We start from the raw sequence: 26,247 nt of genomic DNA on the forward strand, positions 1-26,247 counted from the left end.
AATAAATCTCTTCTTGTTGGGTTTTTTTTTAGTGTATTAGCAAGCAAGTTTGGAAAGGAATGATCAAAATTTTACAGTATATAATTCATGGATTAGAAGTAACGTACTCAAATTATGGGCTGGGTGGAATGGCGTCTGCATTTCAGGTCTTGGAAATAGCGCACACGCATTTCTGGACGAAAGATATGGCTGAGGCTGCTAGCGTTGGGACAATCAACTTTGATTCGCAGGTAATTGAAGAGCTCTTTGATAAAAAGGCGCCCAGCAAAAAATTTTCGTGTAAGCAAAGTACTATTGAAATGAATGAAAGTACTACTGAAATGAACTCCACAAAGGGACACCCCTCCCCTTCTCCTAACATTTTTGCAGTCTAAGTTCCAATAGGCATTCTGCACCCTGAGAAATCGAAAAATCTATATCATAATTTGAAAGATTGAAGACACTGAGCAAATGTATTCATTACTTGGGAATAGCCATAGAATCACGAACATCAGCAGGGTAAAACTCCAAACATGGCTTTGATAAAAGAAACTATTGACTGAGAAGCGCAATAGCTTGGAACAATGAACATGGGATCAGAATACTGCGTGAACATGCCAGTTTTTGAAAATCTGGACAACAACTCCAAAATGTCGAGACGCTCTGGCTGCTAATTTAACATCCTTGCGATATGGAATCAATTGAAGTATTTATATCAACATTCCAGAGCTATTGCGAAAATATTCAATATCCTGGGATATTAATTTAGCAATTTTTTTTTGTGAAGTTCTCTCAATAAAAACAGTTTGAAATATTTAGAGTTCTCGAGGTCACTAAAGATTTTTTTGCCCATGAATATGTAGACAGTTAAGTATGCAAAAATATTTAAAGGGAGCACTTCTGAAAAGTTCAGATCACACAATTTCAATTCATTGCTTCCAGGAAAATGAAATCAGCACAAATCAGCCATTGAAAACATGTACTTGCAAAAAATTATCTAAGTTAGCTCATTTATTCCTTACTTTCTCTCTGAATCCATTTGCATCAAAATTAGTATCTTTCTTTGAAGCCAAAATTGATCTTGCTGCATGAAGTTTGACATCTCATGGTATCAATACTGTCTTGCAGACATTATATAAAGTCTACAATTCCTGCATGAACAGCATTTCTCTTGAATCTTAGGTACATATATTTTTCATACGAACCCATTTATTAACGTTGCATTCTTGTATTTCAGCAATCGAGTCCATTTGGAAGTCACGAGAACTTAAGGTCACCTTCAAGTCCCTGCAGTTCACCTGTGCCCTCTTCATATATCGAGTCCCGAAAATCCTCCCAAGCTAGTGCCTATGGTAAGTTTTTTACATTTTGTCTTTTCATTGGAATCCAAACCAGCGATTTTCGAGAATAAAAATCAATGTCAGTGAATTTTCCTGAAGAATTGATTCTATTTATTTCAGTGATTTACTATGAAAAATTGATTTTTTTTTTAAAATATGAAGTCGTTCAATCACACAGCTCAATGAATAAGAAAAGCCACAGGTCATTTCATTACCTTTAGACGTTCAAAAGTGTTCTATAGCATCCCGAATGAACCCTCAAAAGTTTTATTAAGCGATTTTCAGAACTTTATAATGCATATGAATGTATCTCTCTTTACAGTTCCATAATCTTATCTTGTCTTGTTATCTATGTTAAGTTAGGAACACGAGGTCCAATTTATACAGTCTGTTTCTTTCTGTACACATACGGTTGTACATACCCTTGCACAGTACCTTAATATGTTTTTGTAGCTGCTATTTATGAACGAAAGTTTTAAAAAAAGAAAAAAATCACATATCCAATACCTCTTTCCTGCCCTGCAAAAAATTATTGGACATTCCAGTGTCATTATCGCAACAACAAGGTACTAATGATTAAGTATCTAGCCCTGAAGCAATGCCATACGACACACTTACATGCTCCTTATTTTGCAAAAATTATGCACTTTCATTTTTTATTGGTCAGCATAGAATTTGTATTATCTACTTCCATTTTTGCATGTTTTCACAGGTGAAAGTTCCAGCGCATCACTCCCCTCCGTTCGACTGACGCAAGAGCCGCAGACTGAAGACGAAAGTGTGAGTCACTCTACCACCGATGTGTTCAAAGCTCTCCTCAACCAAAAGCGGCAGATGCTCCTCTCCAAACTTTCCTCTGTTGATGTAGAAGTAAGCTTTATCCTTTCCATCCCTACTCCTTTCAGTTTCATAATTTTTTTGAGCCATTTGTGTTTCAACTCATCCCGTAAACAGTTGAACTGATTTTTCTCTGAGGGGTCCGAGTGCCAAAATTTTGGATTTTGAGTTTTTGACGGATTATGGTTGCCTAAGATGCTTCCTATGCTGGAGTGATAGGTTCAAAATTTGTTATTAAATGGCTAAAATAAGCATTTTAAACGAATCATTTGGGCCTGAGAGTTCAAGCTCACATTGACTGACACAGAACTTCGATTTTGGTGCTTGGGCCATTGAGAAAAAAATCAATTCAATTTTTGACCATCCTTTATTTTAGTCAGTTATTTATAATCAGTTTGAAATTCGGTAGTAACTTTGATTTTTCAAAAAATTTGTTATGAAGTGTACTTTTGATTTCAAATATTTTCCACGTAGAATGAGAATACGTAGTCACTTCTTTGTCCTGTCGTAATGTAGTTTTCACTTCAATTCTGCATTTACTTTTTTAAAACTTTACTGTAAACTTTGACTATCCATCATTATTTTTAAAATTTTTGCTTTGATTTATGTCTTCAATGAAAATTTTCAACCAAAGTAATAACCTCTGCTGTATTGAATTTTAACCCGAGTCTTGATAATACAAATCCTACAACTCCTCCGCCTGTTTTGTATGAATGTCGTAGGCTTATGGGACAATTTTTCCATTAATTGAAGATGAATCTAACAAGAAAATAATATTATTTCATTCATTTGTAATGTTGTATTTTGTTACTGTTAGGGAAAAAAAGACTTCAGTCCCAAAACACTTAGTTTGCCAAATCTCAGAGTGGAATAGTCTATCTTTATTTTCACATTGAAACTGAATGGAAGAATCAAGATATTTTATTTCACGTCAAAAGTCAGCCAACTTATTTTTTACGAACTGTGATATTGCTGGTAGCTCATTTGACAAACAGCTATTTGTCATCAAGTTGCGGCAAACTTCAAAATTTTGGGGGTAATAGTGGGCTTCCTGGGTGAACAAATTAAATTCAAATGAAAGTTTGGATATGGGCTACACCATCTGTGTTTGTTTCATTTTGGTTTGGTATGGTTTCAATATTATGACTCAGTCGTTGTGCTTTTTGTGTGTGATTCAGGGACCAGCTGAAGGGCACATGCATGGGTCCCCAGAAGCTGGGAGCTCCTCTGACGCAGGGAGCATCATCACTAACCCTGTGTTTACGCTTCAGCGATTTAGCAAGAACAATGCTTCGTTCAGAAGTACTGTCTCTGACAGTGAAATCGATTCACAATCCACTGTGAGTCTATTTTTTGACTCCTTCCCTGCTTCCCCCCCTCCCCCATAACTTTATTTTCTTTGAGAATTTACAAATCGGGAACGAGCAAGTTTTGCAAAGTACTCTTTTTCCAGGTTTTAGGACTTCTTCTACAACCTAAACGCAAACCTTATAAATTTTTAGTCCTAATGTAGCCCAAAAATATTTATCTTTTAACAAATATGTCGCCTAAGACGCTGTACTGCTGATCTGCAACTCAACAGATTTCATGGTGAAGTGATGTAAATGTTATTCCAAACATTGAAAATGAGGAATAGATTATAAGCAAATCATCCAATTGCTTCTGTATTGAAAGGGATTCCCCCATAAAAAGACTGTTAACTTGTCAGTTTCAAAGTGCGGAGCGAGTGTTCTTTGAAATTTTTAGACTGACCAACTTGTTCCCCCACCAGATAGTTTACTCAGTTCATTTTCTTTTCCAGAAGTAACAAATATGAAAAACTCAATCTAGATTCTATAAGTTAATTTTGCACCCATTCATCTTTAGTTCTTCTCTGCAGTAAATTACTTAATTTTCCATCATGCCAACATCTTTATGCAAAGAAATGGCCAAAATACTGGGTTTAATTGAAGATTTTTATTCCGCTAAGCATTAAAACTGAGCACAATAATAAAAATTATGGATCTATCAACTAAATTTAAAAGTGTGCCGAGTTATGTGGCGAGATGTCTTCAGCTCTAGGACTAAAATCATTCCGAAGTTATGTTAAGTTTGAACAGGCTAAGCAATTGTCATGATTTAAGCCTGCATGACTTTGAATTAATAATTCTTGGTCATACTTTCAATAGATTTTAGCAAATGTTTCATTTTGCCAATGAAATGCATTATTAATTCATCTTTGTCGATTGTGAAGGAGGAATCCTATCCAAATATCACGCTGATCCAAAATGACTTAACAACGATTTTCATCATTTTTCTGCGTTAATAGTTCTCTGAAACTTATTCAGTCCCTCTCTTTATTTCAGCTGGGGAGAGTGTCCAAGCAAAGAACACCAAGCGTTTGGTCCAGTAAGTCATCCTTAAGCACTGGATTCAGATACCATGGTGGCAACCTGGTGAATACCGCCACGCCAAGTCCTGAAACGGGGAGAACATACCTGTTTGAAGGTGAGGAAGACCAACATTTTGATTTATTGTTTCGAAAATCATCGCTATTTCAAAATCAATTATGCGGATTATATTTGATCAGTAGTACCTACTAATTTTATTCTCCAATTCACTAGCTGGAACTTTTTTTCTCTCTTTGTTATTGCATAAAGGGCATTTTACATTCTGGTAGAGGTTTTCTCATACTTAATTTTTTTTTATCTTCGATTCCCAATTGATATCAGGCAATGCACTCTACCTATCAATAATAAAAAAAATAATTAATCGGTGTGTTTTGCTTTGGGGCCATGTACAACTGTACAAGTCACATGTCATTACTGAAATAAGTCAATATCACATCAAAAATTGACACGGTATCATAATCACATTGTATTGGATTTCATTGAATTTAAGTTTTAATACATTACTTTTATATTAGCTATTTTTTCTTCCTTAATTAGTATATAATTGTTACTATTTTAGAAAATGGATCAATGCATGAAACCGCAGGAACATAAATCGCTGTTTCCGATACTTCAGACGTTCTATCTTAATTTATTTTTAATTTTAAAAAATACTCAAGGTCATTCCATGAAAACTTTTTAATTTTTTTCTCTGCATAAAGAATAATCTATGAAAATTCCAAGCAATAGTGCTGGTTTTTTCTCCTTTGATGCAATAAAATAGAAGCAGAGATTTCAAAATACATTTTAGAAAAGAAAAAAATGGTATGTCAGCACTACATTATGTGATTATGAAATATCTGTTAAATTGTTATTTATAATCATGTTTTATCCAAAGCTATCAAATTCTGATTTTCATAAATTTTCTCTTCATCTATGAAGTTACTAATATCATTGTTCATCACTTTTCAGGATTAATAGGAAAGGAAAGATCAACATTATGGGACCAGATGCAGTTTTGGGAGGACGCCTTTTTGGATGCAGTTAGTCAAGAAAGAGACATGGTAGGAATGGATCAAGGCTCATCTGAAATGATGGAACGGTAATTTCAGTGAAATTTTACTTTCTTTATTTTTATCCTCATATTGGTATTTTGTACTTTTATATTCGCGACTCAAGTGAAACATACATATCTCAGATAGCGATGTTGCAAGTCTCTGCTCATGTTTCTGGAAAACTAACAGTTTTTTGAAATTATCTGTGAATATTCTCGTTTTATTCTAAAAAAATTACTCAATATTGTAAGGAAACATCTACATACAGCCTTTACTGTTTGGACCGCATTTGGCAGAAAGGAACCAAGCCACATCAGCTATTGCCAAATTAAAGTGGGCACTTTTATTTTTCATAACAGAACGTTTGTGTGGATTCCTTTGAAAATTCTGAGGAATTTGCTTGTACTATACGGAAAATTCACTGAAATTTGCACCAAAATCAGCACAAACGTTTTGATGTGAAAAATTAAATTGTCCCATTAAATTTAGCAATAGCTGATGTGGCTTGGTTCCTTTCTGCTTAACGCGGTCCATCTTATTCTTACCAGCAATTTCCCTTGACCACTTGATTTCTCCAATTCCAAAGCAAAAAACTTTACCCTTGGAAACAAAGTTGAAAATCATCATGATTGGTTCTTTTTAAAATAAAATATTAGTTTGTTACAAGCCAAAGTAAAGCAGCAACCTCTTATTAAGTTCGAAGTATTGTTTGACATCATAATTTTTTCACTGACAGAAAAATCTATCTGTAGTAAATTTTGCCTTCAAATACCACAATAGTGTAGGGCCATGTATAAATACGTTCTTATATGTCATTTTGTATGTGTTCCAGGTATAAGTGCCTAAGCGAAACAGAAAGGAAAAGACTTGAACACGAGGAGGACCGTCTTTTATCTACGCTTCTTTACAACTTAACAGCCATAATGCTAATGATAAATGTTAATAAGAACGAGCTCAAGAACAAAGTACGCCGACTTCTTGGCAAGAGTCACATTGGACTTGTCTACAGTCAAGAAGTCAACATTTTGCTGGATCAGATCGAAAACTTGGTGAGTTTTGCTATCAAACTTCTAATATAAAATGGGTATAAACATAACATGTTAGTTTGAAATGGATAATGAAAAGCAAAATAATCTTTCAAAGCTGTGACGAATTCTAATTTTTTACCCATCCCTGAGATCAAGCCACTATAAAATGAGGCTTTTAAAAGTTAGTGGCCCACTGGATAAGGCCTGATCCAGGTCACTTGATCTAGAAAGAATGTCACTTCTTTTCTCTTCCAAACCTCATGTAAAAAAAAAATTGGGCAACAGAAAATCCGGAAAACCGCTCCTAAATAAGATACTAAAAGGTATTTTTAAAACTGATCTAAGGGACTGCTTTCTGCAATTAGGAACTGTAATTTCTGGCTCAGCTTATAACAATGTATGCCCCCTAACTTTTCCTATGTTGATGAGTGTTTTTGTGTAATTCATTTTCCTCATGAAATTTTGAAGAGAAAACATGTTGTGCAACTCTCTAATCCAAACCTCATTAAGAGAACCATTGAAAATTTTAAAAACTGAAGTTCTCAAAACAAAAATCCTGCACAAAGGAGCGTATCTGGGTTTCGCTGTTTCAGTATTTATTACATATATTTACTCCTGTATAGGAGAACTGGCATGAATTTTTCCCAAATTTTTAGTGATTTTTCCTTACCCTTGCAGAGAAAGACTCTGATATTTTCAAATTAATTTGTGTGACAGTTTTCTCTTGAAAAAATTAAATAAACGAAGAAATTCTGAGACAACATAGATAAGTTATGTTCTTAAATAGGAGAGACAACGAATTAGAGGCAAAGTGACAAGTGTGAGTAATTTCAAGGGATTGAAGAAACTCTCATTCTTTTCAGTGGCATTAATTAAATTTTAATGTCGTTCAATGACTGCCAACCTACCTAAAGTAGTAATCAATTTTCATGCATTTTCCTGTTTTAACTACAGCATGGAAATGACATTGACCTGAAACCTCTTGGCTCTCGAATGGCTGTGCGGAAGAGTTTCACCGTCCACTGTGGAACGGATGCAAGCGGTGATCTGCTATTCTTGGAAGTTCGAGAGGACGGTCTAATCCTGCGCTCTGTGTCTGGGGTGATTGTGGAGAGGTGGTGGTTTGAAAGGCTTGTCAACATGACGTACAGCCCAAAAACCAAGGTCCTCTGCTTGTGGCGCAAGTGTGGCGGTCAGACTCAGCTTCACAAGTATTACACAAAAAAAGTAAGCTATCGTGGAAATTTTGATGCCAATTTTTATCACTCAAAGTTATTTTTTGAAAGGATGCAAAAAATGAAATTCTTTGTCCATTTTGGTAGGTAGAAATCAGGATGGATTTACGTTTTGTCGACCAATCAAAGAGATTTCGTCGCAAACATATTTCAACAAGTGATAAATTTATCGCAACTGTTTTTTGGATAATGCTACTTGAGTTGTCTGTTTTGTTTGTTGAGATTCAATTGACTAGTTTCCACCTTAAGGGATATTTTTAATACGTTTTAAGTGTTCTGCACAGAAATTTGATAAGAAAACAAGTTTTTCGATGCCTAAAGTCTCATCTTCTTTAGTGATCCTTTTTTGTTCAAATTTTCATCAATGTAATCTTCTTTCGCACCTTTTTCACCTTCTCTGTCTGATTTTCTCAGTGCAAAGAATTGTACTACTGTATCAAAGAAGCAATGGAAAAAGCTGCTCTCAGAGGTCAAGGAGTTGTGCAAGGCATCGAATTGGGCGGAGAATTTCCTGTGGAAGACATGAGCACAGGCGAAGGTGGCCTCCTTCAAGTCTGTATGGAAGGAGTAGGTCTGCTGTTTGCCAACAGCAAGGTATGTGGCATCGCTTCTCTTTTTATTGAATATTAATGTATTTGATTGAGTTTACAATTATTATGATGCCAATTTTTTCCGATCGTTCTGTTTTAATCTTGATGGAATGGATCATTTTAAAGTTACCCCCACCTTGATCAATTTTTGAAGGATTTCTTTTTTTTATTTACCCTTTTCTTGTTTAATCACCAGTACCTATCTGGTTTGATCAACCAGCTCTTTATGAAGATCTGGTTTTGCGTCTTAATTCCTTTGCATTCAATCAGTAATTCATTTGCTTAAGTCATAGTGTTCAGTAGCTTCAGGACTTGTTTGTAATTTTTCTCAATCTAAAATATGGAAAATTTTATTTTACTTTTGAATCAATTGATTCATTAATTTATACATGAGAGTGTCCTCGAAGCTAATGGACTTGACCGACAAATTTAATTGTGCTTTTAAATTGACAATCGCTCCTTCTCTTGATCGCATTATGAAAGCATAACGACTCAATATACTTCGGACTGAAAACGAAAAACTTATTTTAATACTTAAGTTTGTGTTGATACCTTGCATGTGTCCCTGACTCCCCTGTGTTCACTCATAATCGAGAAAAATTGAAATAAGATCAAGTGGTAAATGAAAGTACAATAAATTTCAAATTCCTTAAATTTTAAAAGATGAACGTAATTTTTTTGTTTTTTGTGGAATCCTCCGAAAATCGTGACAGCAGTCAGATCATATTTTTTAGACAATTTTTTCCCCCTATTCTTTTTTTGCAATTGGCAAGCAACTATTTTTTAGGTGATTCTTGAAAATTGAAACCTTTTGATTACAAATAAAATTGCGTCTCTCACCTTTCATAAAGATTGTGACCGTAAGTTATAAGCATCTCTTCACCCGCTCTCGCCCTCAAAAAGTTTAACAATATGAATGGGTGTGAATTGATTAGAGGCAAATGAATTTTATTTATTTTAGTTCCTCCCTTTTCCCGCCCCACAAAAAATCTACTACATCCGTTGTAACCGGAGATCTTTCCTCAGTTTTCCAATTCTTATCGTATAGTAATATTTTGTGAATTTTTACTTCAGTCAGTTCTGAAACGGCTTTTTTTTCACTTTCTGTCTTTTTTAGCTTTGTACCTTTCTTCTCTCTTGATTAAAATTATTTCGTTGGGTAAGCTTTTAAGGATTTTTTTGCACGGAGTCAGAATATACTGGTAGGTGTATTTTGGCTCTGGTTCTGTAAAAATCCACCTCACTGCAAAAATAGAATGCCTGAATCAGCGCAAGTTTCATTGTTTGTAGAGAAAGTAGATAAACTCCTTTTTACGAGACTTCTGGTGGGGCCCCTATCACATCATTAGGAACCTGTTTAAATGGTCTAGTTTGAAATTTATCAAAAAATAATTCTGCAGCAAGGCTTGTCCAAATTTATCAGTTTTTTCTACCACTAACGGCTAAATCTATTTTGAGGGTGTTCTCGGTTGAAATTTTTGTTGAAAACATTGCTCTGTAACCATGGCAAGAAGCCTGCCTTACCTTTGTTTTAGGGGAAACTTCGAGTTTGGTAATCTTTTAACTTCTTTTTGTTTGAATTTGGAATCTCGGTTTAGAGGTTCTGTCTTCCCTTGTATCAGTCAAAAATCTGGCAGTAAATCGTGTTTCAATAAAATACGAACTTGGTTGTAGAAAAATATACCAAATCTCTAATCTTTGCAAAATTGAAGTAGAAATATTTTCAATTTCTTTTTATCTACTTCACTTTATTTTTTAAATATTTTGACGAATATTATCCCCAATTTCTCAGATTCGTAACACTCCATTTTCTAATTAACAAGTTTTCTGTATCATTTTATTTCTATTTCTGCAAGGACATCTCAAAATTTCTTTAACGTTTAGTCAGGCTTCACAAACTCACTGTATTTTAGCGAAGCTTAGTAAATCAGATTTCTTTCAGTTTCCGTCATTTACTTCGACTGCTAAACTCCTGACCAATTCAGTTCAAAGTTTACAGGCTTTCTTAAAATGTAATATTTGGAAACTTTTCTCAGTAGAATTAGTTCAGTCAATCATTCCTCTCTTTTTGCCCTTTTTTCCTATTCTAATTTTCAGTTTCTTTTTATTCCGCAATCTCTTCCTGAAGGAAGATTGATTTTCATGTTTCGATTTATCAAGAAAAATTAAAAATGGACTGTCATTAATGTCTATTAATGCTTCTTGGCTAGACATTGACACTCTCGAGAAGAAAGGAAAAATAAAAAATCACTAAAATGAGAAACTTCATCGCAGACATTTTTGATAATTTACTCAGTTAACACTAAAAGTTAAATTAATTAAGTTTTTGACAAATATTTTCATCTCCTGCATTACAGAATGTATCTTGATTGTGCTGTTTCAGTATTTCTTACTGCCATTTTATTTCATCATAGGAGAACTACCTCATAAATTTGCCTGAAATGGCCAGGGATTTTTCTTTACACTTGTGAGAATGGACACCAAAATTTTCACTCAAATTTGTGTAATGGTTCTTCCATAATAAAAAAATGCTCGTTGAAATAATGAAACAGCACAGATGAGATACGCTCTTGCGTGCGGGAAACGACAATATTGTCTATTAAATAGTATCACTCAGCGTACTTTTGTCCTGGAGATGTTCCAGAAGAGATATTATCCCACAAAGTGACCCATTTTTTTCTTTTGATCGGCATGGTGTTTTTCCCCCCTTTTTTCAAGTTTACCGTATTACTTTCATGAATCGCGAAAAGTGATGTAACCCTCTCACCTTGACTAAGCAACGCAAGATTTTTGTTAAGACTCTTCCTCTTGAAGTCTACTGCTCGCAATTTTTATCAATTATTGAACTTAAATTACATTAAATCAATACTTGATTTTACGCCAGTATTCAGAATTATCTTGCAATCTTTGCATGTCTGTTGTGAAAATTTTTGGCTTTGAGATGAATTTTTCCTCAAAATTTCAGTTGAATCATCACAACGTTTTCCAGATCCCTTTCAATGAAGTTTTTTCCCCTAGACTTTTCCGAGCTGCTCAAATCCTCTTTTATATTTTCTGTTGAATTTTCCTCCATTATGACGAGAGTGTATGGTATCATTATACCTTTTTGTATTATCTTGACCACAGCCTGATGTCTTTTTCTGAGTTTACAAGTATCATAGAATTTGGATGCAAAGTAATTCCGATTTAGGCAATTCTCTTTTTTTAATGAGGGAAAGGAGATTTTTTTTTTTTTGTTAAACAGCGCCAAATTATGGATAAATATGGAATGAGGAAAAGTTCTGCCCAATATTATTTAATTCTTGGCTCTGTTTTGTGTCACATCCATTTTATCAATACGAGAATAAAGATAGAGAAAACAGTAATAGTATGTTACGTAATACTTGGAAGGCCTTGTTGACCAAGGGCTTGCCGTTACTTGCTGTGATAAGCAGCGATTTCAACGAGGGGTTTTTTTTATCGGAGAGGTTTTTTGAATGATTGCACGCACATTTCTCTTATCAGCTTTTGTTTTGAGATGCATTTTTTAAAATGGTATGGTTCTTTTTCCTCAAATATCTAACTTCACCATCCTTACCGAAAAATGCCCCATTATAAAACTAAAGGCTAATTTTTGAAACCAACTTTAATGAGTGAAGAAGTCATGTTTATTAATCGTAGGAGAACATGACTGTATCGTGGAGTCTTTTTTTGGGTCAAATTTCATGTAATTTTTGAAATTAGTTTGAAAGCCTCAACTGTGCTTAACTAGTTGCTTTTCAAAAAATACCCTTAAACAATTTTCTGTACAATGAACTTAACACAAATGTGTTGCTGCGTATAGTTCAGCCTGTATTCTAGTCAATTTGGAATAATCAACTAATTTCATCCATCCAAGATACTTTTTTAGGTGATAAGTCATATTTTTTAAAGATTGAAGGTAGATGAGCATCTGAGGGCATCCTCATGACGGTATGAAGAAAGCTACTCTCTTTTACTTAACTTCCCTCACATGTGAAAAACAATTTTCCGTAGATTTATTTGCCCATTAAATTGATCGGTTGAATTTCTTCTATAGCGGTACCATTTTCAGGCATGACCCCATTTCCCTTCCCAGCTCACCTCTTACGCAGTATCTCTAGAAATTGCCTTTTCATGATAATGAAAATCAGAGAAAAAATTTGAGTACCTACACTTTTTGTTTTATAACCATCAAGTTCTTCAGAAAGCAAGAAACCCTACTCAGATCTGGATCTTTTTTATTTTTCTACCTCCTCACAAGTATCCTTGAGGAGCCATTTTGCTGCACTAAAAGTAATTTAGAAGTTCACTGCACCAAACACAGATTTTATAGTTTTATCCTCGGACGTGGTTTCTGGCGCGAATGAAACCGAGTTTTTCTTTCGAACAACAAAGTTTAAGGAACTTTTGAGATGGTCCTTGGTCTGACTTTAATCTAGCTTAGCAGTAAAGAAATACCTGGCTGTTAACTTACATGATTTTTATTTTCTTTTTCCTCGCTCTCTGTTTGCCGTCTTGCTCCCTATGTTTCGGGAACTCTGTGGACGCAAATGATGCAACAGGATTTCGAGGTATATTTCATTTTTTGTCGCGCTGTTTTGTAGACAATTTGATTCATGTAGTTATTGTCCCCTGTCCAGTTTGATTGTACCAACTTTGTACCTCTGTCCGACTCTGTGTCGCCGTGGTTTACCGATAGCTCACCCGTCGATAGTAGCCATGATCAGAAAACATTACTATTAGAGCATGGATCATCACTCCATTCGTGCACTGATTATGAAATTTTCACCCGTTATAGTTGTGTCACGCGTTGATTCTTTTCAGGATGTACAGAGTTCTTCAAAATCTTTACGATCTTGTAAAATTAGGAATCACATGGTATTTGGTATTCGCATACAGATTTTTTTTACCTTTCATAAGTAGCTAAGTTTTCTTCATTTTTTTTTATTTTTTTTATCACAATTGCTTTTTGAAAATTAGCACAGACACTATTCTACTGAGCAATATGAAAATATCTTGAATTGGTGATGGAAGAATCTTACCTGAATTTCAGAAATTTACAGCGTTTACATCTCAGATTATCGAATCCTTGCTCAGAGATTCATTTTCTCCCCCTTCATGCTTTAAAATATTTTATCTTCTTAACAAGAAAAGTGTCAAATTTATGAATTTATGGTAGTAATGTAACTTGGTGCTTTCCAACTAGCTCCCATAAAACCCAGCAGTTTCTAAGTTATCAGCAAAAGTCATGTGATCACTGAGGTTGTTTCAAGTTTAGACATCCTCAAATTTCTTTAATGATCATTAATATAATTGAACTGTATCTAATTGAGGATCTAACAGAAAAACTTTTTGAAAAGATTTTGAAACACCAAGTCTCGGTACTGTAAAACAACTGAACATCTAACAAATCTAACCATTTGTTGGGTAATGTGAAGTAGAGTTACGTCGCGACACTCTAGTCATTTTTAAGTTCTCTGAATTTATTCTTACAACAAATTAGCAACGCTGTTACAGACTGTAGAATGATATGTTCAGCCTGCCTCTGGGAAGTATATCAATGGTGTTTCAGACAAACTTTTGAAGGTGTTATCTGTCCTTTTATACTCTAGGAATTTATTTTTAAAAAATATCCAGCAATCGCAGAAAATAACCTTTCGGGTAAAAATTTCAGGTCATGGGGGAAGGGGAGGTCCTGACCTCTTGGACTCTTCCTTTAGTTACGCCTGTAACGGAGTCAACTGTTATGTCACTAACTTTGGGCTGTGGTTTTTTTTAATCTAATTCCAATTTTTTTCAAAAACGAAGATAAAATTATCGTATTAAACTAGGGTGTATCTTGGTCTGTCTACGAAAATTTTAGCGGTGAAAATTCGTAATCAGTGCCAGGGTCTGTCTCTGTCTAAAGGCGTAGATGTCACTGTTCAACATCTTGGTTCGTAGTCACTGCCTGGCCATCTCACTAGTATTCTTAAGCTTTGAATTGCTCGCTTTTTAGATTTTACGTTTTAGTTTTTTTTTTTTTTTTTACTTTCCTAGATCTTAGACAATCTAGAGTGTAGACATTCTCATCTAGATTTAAGCGTCATCCATGAGTTTCCTTGAACGGAAGCCATATCAATAGCAAATAGAAAGTGTTAGATCTCATTCACAAAGTCGATTATTAGAATAGGGTTTGGTCTTCAGACCATTACCTTTTTTCCCATCATTATAGCATGTCTAGTTTTGCTTGCCTGTAATGTAGACTTTACGATAATGCTTGATTCTTTTTTCCAACTGAAACATTTTTCTGCTGAACGAAGAATCATTTTCAGCAAAACAGGTACTTATGATAGTACCCGATTCCTCAGGTTATCTCTGTAGTTTTTCTCAGCTTGCATTCCAGATTTTAGTATAAATGATCAATGCAAAAGGCTTTAATGCCCTCTAAATGAAGTTGTGATTTAAAGTTTTTTGTGTCTCTCACTCAAAGTTTAACAGTCAGAGAATTGGATAACCACTCTTGCTCAGGTAATATTTAGATGCTCCTCCAGAGATATTACCGTCTTAAAATTCAACTTTCTCTCTCGGCGCTCAATGAGCTACTTGCTCTAGGCTCTCAATATTTTTTTTTAAACAAATTCTAACCGAGTTACTGAAAGTCTTTTCTCCTTGATTTTTTAATAATTCCTTTTTTTTGTTGTTTTATATTTAACTTGTACTGTATTCTGCTTTTTCAGTTTTTCGTGCGGTTGGATCATATTCGAAAGTGTTTCACGATGAAAGGAGGAATTTTTGTGCTTGAAGAATACAGTAAGTCACTTGTACAATTTTTTAATTTGACTGCATTCTGCACCAGCTCAATTTCTGGCTCGTGTAAAAACACTTACCTGCATAGGGAGACTAATGATACATACGTTGTTTCTACACTGAGCAAAAAATTTTAGTTCCCAATTGCAAAATGAATTTTTCTATGGTACTCTTGTTTCTGTTTCAGTAACAGGAACAGAAAATTGGTACTTTGTGAAGTGATGGAGAGTTAGACACATTGGAATGACTTACATTTTTTTTTTCTAAAAAACAAGATAATTTTATCCCCTCAGCTGTGTAACCAAGTGTGATGGTTGTAAGGAATTCAAATTTTAAACTGTCTAAATGTCAGGTGTATTTTAGGAACCGAAGGTAACAAACCAGTTTGTAGGACTAGTAATTGCGCATATTAGTACCTTTTTGTCCATAGAAAGTCTATGTTCATGTCCACAGAGACATCCGCAAGTTTTCTTGTTCAGATTTGTGAAAAACAAAGAAGGAAAAGAAAGTTTAACCGGCCTCAAGAATATAGAACTTGACAGTCCATTTAGATATTGGCATACAAATGGTAATATTTTTTAGAGTTGGATGGATAAGTAGCATTTTTCAATGTAAAAGTTGCAAAATGTTGAAACAATGTTGGTATTAGTTGCAACAAAGTAACTTTCGGTCAACTTTTGGTCGATAAGTACCGATTTTCGGCGATCTGATCGGAAGACAAAGTTGCAACCTGCTGAGATTGCTAAATTGCTGCACCAAAGTTGTTTAAAATTTAAAGATAGGCAACCAGCAATACTTTGAAGTTGAAACATGTTTCAACTTAATTGCAACTAGTTCCAACAATGATAGCTCCTTCGGGGGGGGGGGGGGGGGGGGGGGGAGAGTAGGCAATCTGCACATCAATCTATTAGTTGCAAGAATCAAACAATTTTGTTGCAAGTTGTTGCAACCTCTGCTACTTGGGATACTGAATTAAATAGAATTTATCGAAAGTTTTCTTATTTCCCATGGAATCAACTAATACTTTATGCCTGCTGTTGAGCTATGTCTGAACAGACCTAATGCCATAGGCCACCAGACAAGATCTAATGTTAAAAACTATTCACACAGTGGGAAAGCCTGAATGAGGTATCAATAAGTATTTTCAACACAGATAAAATGGAAGTTGGATTATACGAATGACGTCACTCGTTTTTTTGCCATCCAACCAATGTTAATTTAAACACTAATGTCATAATTGAGGACACCGCACCAAGAACAGCCTATAGGCATATAGGTCGTTATTACGCCCATCTGCTTTTCGGATTCTACGTACCCTGGACTATGCTGTGGTAGCGATAGAATATAGATAGGTAACGGCTCGAGGTTGAAAAACCTTTTTTTTCCGAGTTAAGTCAGGCCTCTGGATCGATGGGTGCAAGAACGACCTATAAACGGGCCTATGAACTTAAGGGCCTATAAGGTGCTAGTTACCCCTTTCTTTACTCACTATCGATATTCTTTCATTTTGTGTTAATCATGCGTGATTAAAATGACTTATACTTCATACTGCCATCAAAATGACTGTTGGGCGTAATAATGGCCTATAAACCGCTTTTTTAAATTAAATATATTAGAGTGTAAACCCAAAATGTATCGCAAAATCTACCCGGCATCCTTCAATAGAAGGGTTAGGTCACCCAAAAACATCAAAACAGGGTACCTGCATAGAAAAGTCTGCGCAGTACATCAAAAACAAAACTTTAAATGCGTTTTTCTCAAAATGCGGTTTCCAGTTATAGGCTATTCTTGGTGCGGTGTCCTCAATTAAGAGTTGATTTCTAGACTTTCCTTTGTATGATCCATTTTCCTTTTGAAATTTTGATTGAAAAACTCCAAGTGTAGTGCTTTAATTTGTATCTTGTCCAGAGGCGAATTATAATGGCTGATATAACATTTCTTAAATGTATGTAGATTGCAAAATGATCGGTGGCGTGTTGTCTTTAAATCAATTGATCTGCTGTATAAAGTGATCGAAAAGGATGGATTATCAGTGTATTCACACCAAACCGCTTGATAATAGACTCTATACTGTAGCTTTGAATTGGAAAATATTAATGGCTTACGATTCATATGCTTCACTACGAATTCATGATAATGATGCTCAATTTTATATTTGAAGGCGCAGACACTTATTGCATTAGAAGAAAATGTTAAGCCTCAAAAACAGGGCTCTGGAAATGAAAAAAAAAAGCTCTAGATAAGATTTCGAACATCATTATTTTCATTTTAGAATAGTCAGTTTTTTCTGCGGGTGAATGGTATCCATGCTTTTGCTGATATGCTTTTTCTTTTGCTCTTTTTTGAGATCTACTAACTTTACCTCTTTGCTTTTTCAGATCCCAAGACTCGGCAAGTTATCCAGCGAAAATATAAGTCCTCAATGGTAATTCCAAATTTCTGTCTCTATTACCCATTACTTTTCCAGTTAATGTGCATGGAAATGTAGGATAGTACCCTCTTTTATGGCGGCTGGCATGTATCTTAGGTCGGATCCATGAAAATGCGTCAAAAATGAGTCTAAATTTTTAATATTTGACATTTATATGTCAGTTGTTCATGGTTATGTAGCAAGTAGTATCTGATGATTTATTGAGACGTAAGGCAGAGTTTCCAGTCCAGAAAATCCGGAAAAGTTAGGGACTTTTGCAAACAACTTGTTGGCCCAGCAACTTAAACCAGTGCCATCCAAGAGAATGTGAACTATTTCCCATTGCCTTTTACCGTAATTTGAATCGCCAGAAGTGGAATTTCCGTCCAAAGTTAAGCGAAAGTCAGGATAATTAAATGGACAAAATGTAAGTGAAAGTTTTGTTTGAAGGTCAGAGAAAAGTCAGGGAATTCCGTTTTGGAGTTAGGGCAAAAAGTCAAAGAACAAGAAAATGAAAAAATTCTGGAAAATAAAGTCAAAAAGAACCTTGAGGCTATGACAAATATTTTCATTTTTACCCCCCCAATGCAAGTCGAAGCTGATTAGCAGTTAAGGTTGAAGTCTCATAACTATCATGATTCATCTTCAAAGCTATAATTTATTGAGATGCAAACATTATTACATCAATAAATTTGCTACAATGCAGTAAAAAACGATTCTATAACAAGTGCACAGAGACGCACCTAATACAGAGGTCTGAAATTTGTTTTTAAAAAAATAATGAAGATTTGATGGTCGATACCTGTGCAGCTTTCCATGCTGAATCTAAATACGACCCTAGTTTTTCTGCTTTGTGAACGATTTTCCAAAAAAAAATTAAGATTTTTCTCCAAAAACAAGCTTTCTAGGGGAAATTTTAATTTTCGAGAAATATTGTGTATGATAGAGTGAAGGGAAGGTCACTTATAGATTCAGCAGTAAAAAAAAAATGGGAATAGCCTTATGAGTAAAATCATTTTTGCATTCCATACCAATTAGCATTGATAGATAGACCAGTTTAACATGGGAGTATATGAGCAAATGCCATTTAAACAGAAAACTTTGTCATGTGACACAGCAAGGAGAATCGCTCAAGCATTTCTCAATCGCGGAAGCAAGTTATCACATGGCTGCTGAAACCAAAAATGATCTCGGTTTTTCTCTGTAATGCACCATTTTCTCGGAAAATTTAACTATCTTCAGTTGATTTTCCTCAAAAATAGTGGCAGAAGGGGTGGGTACCGGGAAAAAACTAAGGTCATTCTCGGTTATGGGGCTAATAATTACACAGCAATCAACGATCAAACCACAGTGTTTCTGTCAGTGCAGACTCGTGTTATTAAGTGAATGTGACGGAGGTTTGTGCTGGATATAAAAAATTTCAATTCGTCAAAAAAACCACAAAAATCTCACTTGTTGCTGTAGAAAAATTAGACCTACTTATGACCATCCACAGAAAAAGGATCTGTATTGTAATTTTTATAGACCTTTCTTGATTTGTCGAGGTTACAGGATTTTTTCAGTACATATAAACACTTTGCTACCTTCTGAAGCAAAAATTAATTTTAGCGAGAAAATAAGCTATTCAACATTGTTTCCCTTTAATCACCTGCTCTTGTTTTATTTTTCATTCTTACATTCCCTTTCTGTTTGTTGTACCTACTGTTTGTTTTGTTGTAAGTGTACGTCTTAACTGTATTTTGTAATTTCGTTTGCATGGTTGTTGTTATTGTTTTAGAGTAACAAGCTGATAATATCATTCCATCGAATCATATCCATAAAATTCGCAGAAGATCTGGTCGATTCAGACTCGTAACATCTGTTTGCATGCTCCATCGTTTTATTTTCCTTTTGTAAGCTTTTTTAATTTTTTAACTTGTTTATAATTTAGTCCCATAGTTAGTCGCCTGTACAATTTTTCTTTGTTCATTTCTATGATTTTTCGTTCTTTGTAAATTATATGCTTTGGTAGTGGTTTGTACCCTCAGTTGATTCCAAACGCAATCAAAGACTTATCGTCAATAGCAGGCTAAGGGTTAAGTGCAAACAAATCAAGAATTGAACTTGATTGAATTAGATTTGGCATTTTGCTGCATATGTTTGCAAGAGTAATAACAGTAATTCGAATAAAATTTTATGTAATATATATTGTATGTGCTTTATCTTTGTCTGAACTCGAACAACTTTACTACAATTTTGATATGGTAAACCCATAAAATGTCACTCAAATTTTACCTATAACAACATTTGTCTTATTTGTTTCATCCCAATTAAAATTTACTAGATTACAAAATTTAAAACAAAATTAAAGATTATAATTACCCAAGTAATATTTTCAAAATATTAGTTTAATTGATTTTTAGCTAAGCAAACGATCTCAAAAGATTACCAAATAAATGTAAATGAAAAAAAAGTTAGTACCCGCCCCACTAAATAAAAAGGATGTTCTACCTGATTTGTTCCAATTCACATAAGCAAGATAATAGACCATACGATGACACCAAGAACAGTATGCTTGACAGGCTAAATGGCACCAATAGTAATGCATGTAACGTCGGAAAGATAATGTCAGGGCTATGATATGCTCTGTAGCAGTTTATAGAAATAAAAATGTGAATCACTCAAAATCAACTTTTTGGCACTTGGCACGTTATTGATGATAAGATTTTAGTCAGTAGTCAGTGACTTTAAACAATAATATTATCAACATCACTGAAAATTTCTCAATTTAAAAAATTTAAATTTTCTTTTAAGCTCTCTGTATTATCGCTGTATTTTTACACCGATGTGGTTTTTCAAACTGGTTGTGACCACAATACCATGCCGTGAGCAGTCTTTTCAGTTGTCAATATTTAAAAATACTCCAAAACATTGATGTAATGTTCGATCTCTCAACTTTCTTCAACTAATGCGCGCAGCCCACGTACAAACTAGAGCCCACAAACTGGCACATTGGTGCAGTTGTTGACTGCTGCCTTTCAAAGATCGTCGGCCCGACAATCTTTGAAGGTAATCGATGTGTTTTGGACACATCACAGATCAGATCTTGAAATTTTCAAGGAATTTCGAGCAGTAATGGCTAAGAAATTGAAGAATTAGTGCCTGTTTGTGAGCTCCAGTTTGAGAGTGGGCTGGACGCTTGAAAGAAAGAAAGAAAGAAAGAAAGAAAGAAAGAAAAGAAATGAAAAATAAAGTCAACAAAATTTTACTGATGTGTTTTTCTTTTACTTCCCAGGCTAATCAGATTTGCTATGCTGTCCTGTGTGTGTTCTCGTATGTTGCTGCTGGACGAGAGCAGAAGAAAGTTTCGAGCAATAGGCCATCCATATCATCGACTACACCTTTGTACTCTGCTTCGTAAACTACTTTAGAGTGACATCAACTGCATTGATGTCTGTTGACTCTGAATACAAGCTACTTGCTTATTTCTGGGTCCTCTCTTGCCTGTAGCGCACTCTGAAATTTCGAACATCATACAGAACGGTGTAACTTGGAGGCAGTCTTTTGGTGCAGTTTAGTAATTAAGTTAGGCTTGAATAAATTCATATCATGACGAGAACTTCAAATAAGCAAATGTTTGGTTTCTGTGTCATCGTTTCTTTGAATTTACTTGTATTCTTTGTTTCTGATGCATTCTTGAGGAAATGGAAAGAATAAAGGGAACCATCCAAATACAGGGCCGCCACAATCTGGGAATATGGAGAACACCGGGAATTGTCAGAGAATTTTATTTTTAAAGAAGTCGGAGGAAATGATGAAAGTATCAGGGAAAATTCGTTGAGTCACTCCTTTTTGTTCTCTAGAATAGATTTGACGTTTTGAATAACAGATTTTAAATGGAAACCATTTCAAATTATGTATTTGTAACCATCTAGCATACCTCCAATTATTGTCAGAGAATTTTACCAAAATGTAACTCGGAAATCAGGGGAATGTCAGAGAATTTTATTTTTCAAATTATGTGACAAGCTTGAAAAAAGAGAACTGAAAAAGAACGTTGAACAATAATTTGAAGGGGGGAAAAATAAACAAATCTTGCGGTACTTCAGAATCCCTGCTGCTAATTTTTTTCCAGAGAGCAAACTTCTTTTCCGGAATTTTTCGTCTAAAAAATTGCTAAATCATAAATAATATTCACTAAAAGTCTCCTCAAAACCCATGCATTTGCTTCTTTATACTTGAAATGTTAGCGGAGATTTTCGAACATTGCAACCAAGAAATTCCCTTCCTGCATCCAGTGTATAATTGCACAAGAACGCAATAAAGAAATTAGAAAAGGGTAAGAAAAATGCAGGTAATTTTAAGGAATAAAAATTCCTTTCCCCTGGAATGCATTTTAATTTAAAGTGTTCTATAATGAGTTTTACATTCAATCGCTTTGTGTATTATCTTGCAGAAGAAAGAAAATTGTAAAATGCAGGCTTAGATACCGAAGAATATTTTTAAACTTGAAACTTGAAACTCTGTAAGTTTGATCTTTATCATTTCAATGAATAAAAATAAATAATCATAGATGATCTCCTTTTGTGATTTAGACCGAAGACTTTTTTTAGCTCTTAAAATTGATTAACCCTAAGAGTGATTCAGAGAAACGTCTAACTTCTTCCAACAACTGATTCTAACTGAAGAGAACCTCAAACTTTTACCTTCAATTGATATATCAAACATTCAGGGTAGCAAATCATTAAAATTCCTTTCAGATTTTACCGTTTTCATTTGTTAGCGCAGATGCCACAAATGCCACACACTCAGGCAAATGAAATCCGTAAATTTACATGAAATAGGGTCTCCTATCTTTCCTCAGACCTCCATTCTTGCAATGAAGCAAAAATACGTACATATGTATCCCTTAAGGAAGTATTTTTTAAATGTATCCTCTGAATGGAATATTTTAGTTTTTTAAAATGTGTAGTCTAGTGTGAATACTTTAGAAATGAAATTGAAATATCATGATTTTGTACAAAATGTATACTCTCTCTTGTTTTTCAAATAGTATAGTTTTGGTTGTTGTTCATGTTTCATGTAACTAGTTACTTTTTTGTTAACCGTCAACTATTTAATTACGTATGAACTCACTTCCTCTGTTTAAATCGATTTTGAATCTCTAGTGAAATGACAATACAGGTTTAAGCAAATAAAATTTCACAAATTCTAATGTTTTAATAAAATATTTTTTATGTAGCTCTATTTACAACTCAGACGTATGTGTTTATATCTAAATGTGCCTATATACGCATGCCTGACTCCAATGTACCTAACGAAAATTTGGTAAAGTGAAAATAAACTAGTTGAAGAATGATACGTCCAACCTTGTTATCACATTCTTGCACCATTATCACAAAATTGAATTTGCTCTTCTGGACTAAAAAGAATAAAAAGTTAAAGTGGACAAAGCATGTCTTTTTAAGGAAAATTGGATGAAGTCTTAAAATGTTTCAGAAGTTCTTGCATTGTAGCCAAACTTTGAGGTTCTTCTTTAGCTATCTCAAAATAGCAGAAGTTGATTCTATACATCATTGCATTCTCAAAACCATGATCAACCGCGAATTTTGAATCAGTAATTGAAAGTGAGAACCAATTTTCTTTACATTTGAAAATTACATGAACATAATGTGCCTACTTATTTCAGTTGTAAGAAAAAAAACCATAATCAGCCGCAAATTTTGTATCAGTAATTGAAAGGGAGAACCAATTTTTTTTAACATTTGAAAATTACATGAACTTAATGTGCCTACTTATCTCAGTTGTAAGAAAGTATCCAATGTATAATCGTACTTTTCATTCCTTGCAACAAAAACAGATCAAAATCCAAAGTTTTCTGACGGAGCTGAAACAAAGCTCAGCCAATGTAAAATCACTTAAAAAGTTAGATTAGCTGGTCCGAAAAACTCCAGGAGTGCGCTGTACTAAGTAACGAGTGGAAAATGATCCTAAGGAAACATTCTAAAAAAAACGCGTTTCATAACTCAGGAAGCTTAACCGAGCCTCACGGCCAAAAAACGCGAGTGGTGGCTCTTTCACAAGAACACTCGTTTTTTAAAATTTCACGGCTCAGGAAATCCCACTGAGTCTCGGGACCATCCGCAATTGATTCTACGCGTCGAACTAGGTTGGATGCAACTGTAATCTCGAAACTTTTCTCCACGGCCAAAATCGAGAGCTACATGGACTAAATTTTTAGGGTCCAAATCGAAAGTTCGCCGATCGGGCCGGAACCAAGCTAGCTCGCTTGGAAATGACCCTCTGAGTGCGATTTTTTAGTCGGAAAAGCTCCGCGAGTCCCTCGCTTCGCGCCATCCGCTGAAAACGCCTTAGAGTCGAAACAGTCAAAAACTGGCCAGAAACACTCGTTTCCGACCAGTTTGTGACCGTTTCTCGGCTCAGGAAGCCTCGTTGAGCCTCGGGACCATGCGCAATCGATCCAGCGCCTTCAACTACATAGGACCCGACTGTAATCTCGAAATTTTTCTCCCCGTCCAAAATCAAGAAAAATGGACAGGGGTTACATGGACTGCCACTTCGGGGGTCCAAATCGAAAGTTCTCCGATCGAGCCGAAACCAAGCTACTCCACTTGGAAATGACCCGTTGAGTCCGATTTTCCGGTTGGAAAAGCTCCGCGAGTCCCCTGGACCGCGCTACCGACGAAAAACGCACTTTTGCAACACGGTCAATTCACTCGTTTTTGACGGTTTCTCGGCTCAAAAGGCCTCGCCGAGCCTCGGGACCATGCGCAATCGATTCAGCGCCTTCGACTACATTGGACCCGACTGTAATCTCGAAATTTTTCTCCACGACCAATATCGAGAAAATTCGACAGGGACATGGACTAAATTTTTAATGTCAAAATCGAAAGTTAGCCGTTTCTGTGGCGTTTCTCACGACGACAATGATGGTCAACTGTTCAACTACCACAAAGGGAAAATAAACCCCTTGTTCACTTATTTTTTCAAACTTCTTAGGACAATGAATGGTACATAAATTATATGTATTGTATTTATTTGAAAGAATTTTACATGAATTCATGCTTCTAGAGCCATTTTGACTTACAGTCAGCAGGTTACGTGCGCGGGAACAACAGAGCTCTAATTGGCTATCAGTGAGTGGCGGAAAAGTGGCAGACGGTTCGAATCGGACTGGGTTCGGCAACAGGCATCAAAGCCACGTATTATGGAAATCGAATCCATTTCAATGTCCGATCGACGCTTTAGGGGATATTTGCAATTATCTGCTCAAAAATGGAACTTTTCATTTGAAGAACAGTGAGAAGAGTTCGTTTAAAAATTTTGGAAAATCAAATTAAGCCTTAAGTACCTCTAGAGTGGTGTCCACGACGAATAAGTCTCTGCTCTGTTAGAGTGGGATGGAAGATCAGCAGTCTTCAGTTTAGTTTTGCTCGTAAAAACAAGAATCAAGATGGGGGATCTTCTGATTTATTTACAAAAATCGTTAACTTATTTAGCATGGACTTGGAGAGTGAGAGCTATGGAACATTTCGACTCCAGAAATTTTGGTTCCGTTTTTGACAAAATAAAAGAATGAAATCTCTGAGCGCCCCAAACGTTAGAACAAACAAAAATATTTATCAGAGGTTTATCATTTCATTTTGGACGAGTCTTTTAGAATGCACAAAAAATAAACCGTCAAAGATTTGTTTAATAAAATTATTTATTTGAATGTCTTAACAAGGGAAAGAGAAAAAGAAAATGACTGAACAATATTTGTAAAAAAATCATGACCAAAAAAAAAAAATCAAAACAATTAATCTACAAATCAAAAAGGAAATAAATAAAATAAAAAAAAACATTGGAAAGAAAAGTCCATCGAGAGGAGATAAGGGTGGACTAATTGCAAGATGGCTGAAATTCCAGCAAAAACAAAACAAAATCAACTATAAAGGTTTAGGAAGAGATGGAGACTGTACAGGTAGTATTTACAGAAGTATTTTACAAAAGTATAATTGTTTAAAATCGAAAGTAACTAAAGTAACAGGAAAAGCACAATAGCCAATCAGGTTCAAAGTTGAATTTTACTGAGGTATGTATCTTTGTGCATTTAAAAACAATTGATCACTAAAAAATTCTCAATTCTCTTGCTACAGATGACTTTAAACCGGTGGTATCATGATTTTATTTCCAATTACCTGTAAAATAAAATGGACCGAATTTAGCAGAAGGGAACCAACGCAGTTACAAAGTTACAGAAATATGCGACTCAATTCTCATCTTAAAAATACCTAGAGGCTCAAATTTTTCTGGTTTTTCTGCTGAAAAATTGACATCTTAAAAGAAAATCACTCTGCAAATTTTATCAAAATAACATGCATTCCATTTTTCTTCGAGGTAAAAAAATTTTGCTCGCGATTGACAATACTGTAGTTAATTGCGTTGGTTCGCCAGCACTAAAAACAAGGACAAGTTTATGTATTAAACCATTGATAGAGCATGCGTGGGTGACGTTCCTTGAAACCTTGGTACATAAGACTTTTTCACCTGTGATCTCTTCTTTTGTCTAGAAGGAAGTGCGCATACATCTGACAGGAGCTAAAAATATGTACATTACAAATATAAAGCGACAT

The 26,247-nt window shown here is 34.9% G+C and overlaps 1 protein-coding gene across 6 annotated transcripts in view; it reads left to right on the forward strand.

Moving 5' to 3' along the window:
• Rab3-GEF (Rab3 GDP-GTP exchange factor) overlaps positions 1 to 22,972 on the forward strand; it is a 100,366-nt gene extending 77,394 nt beyond the window's left edge. For 3 of the 6 annotated variants that reach the window (XM_072301251.1, XM_019056434.2, XM_072301252.1), the window contains exons 24-35: positions 33 to 230; positions 1,217 to 1,331; positions 2,032 to 2,189; positions 3,335 to 3,496; positions 4,502 to 4,643; positions 5,498 to 5,627; positions 6,413 to 6,629; positions 7,563 to 7,835; positions 8,258 to 8,437; positions 15,153 to 15,225; positions 17,601 to 17,647; positions 20,907 to 22,972. In XM_072301251.1, coding sequence (XP_072157352.1) covers positions 33 to 230; positions 1,217 to 1,331; positions 2,032 to 2,189; positions 3,335 to 3,496; positions 4,502 to 4,643; positions 5,498 to 5,627; positions 6,413 to 6,629; positions 7,563 to 7,835; positions 8,258 to 8,437; positions 15,153 to 15,225; positions 17,601 to 17,647; positions 20,907 to 21,032 — 1,821 coding nt within the window. In that variant the 3' untranslated portion in view covers positions 21,033 to 22,972. Of the gene's footprint in view, positions 1 to 32; positions 231 to 1,216; positions 1,332 to 2,031; positions 2,190 to 3,334; positions 3,497 to 4,501; positions 4,644 to 5,497; positions 5,628 to 6,412; positions 6,630 to 7,562; positions 7,836 to 8,257; positions 8,438 to 9,550; positions 9,593 to 15,152; positions 15,226 to 17,600; positions 17,648 to 19,409; positions 19,525 to 20,906 lie in introns of those variants that run through there. The other 3 variants (XM_019056436.2, XR_011900004.1, XM_072301253.1) reach the window with 3 other exon arrangements.
• The last annotated feature ends 3,275 nt before the right edge of the window (positions 22,973 to 26,247 follow it).

The sequence above is a fragment of the Bemisia tabaci genome, chromosome 6 (genome assembly GCF_918797505.1).
Source record: "Bemisia tabaci chromosome 6, PGI_BMITA_v3".
Taxonomy (NCBI): Eukaryota; Metazoa; Arthropoda; class Insecta; order Hemiptera; family Aleyrodidae; genus Bemisia; species Bemisia tabaci.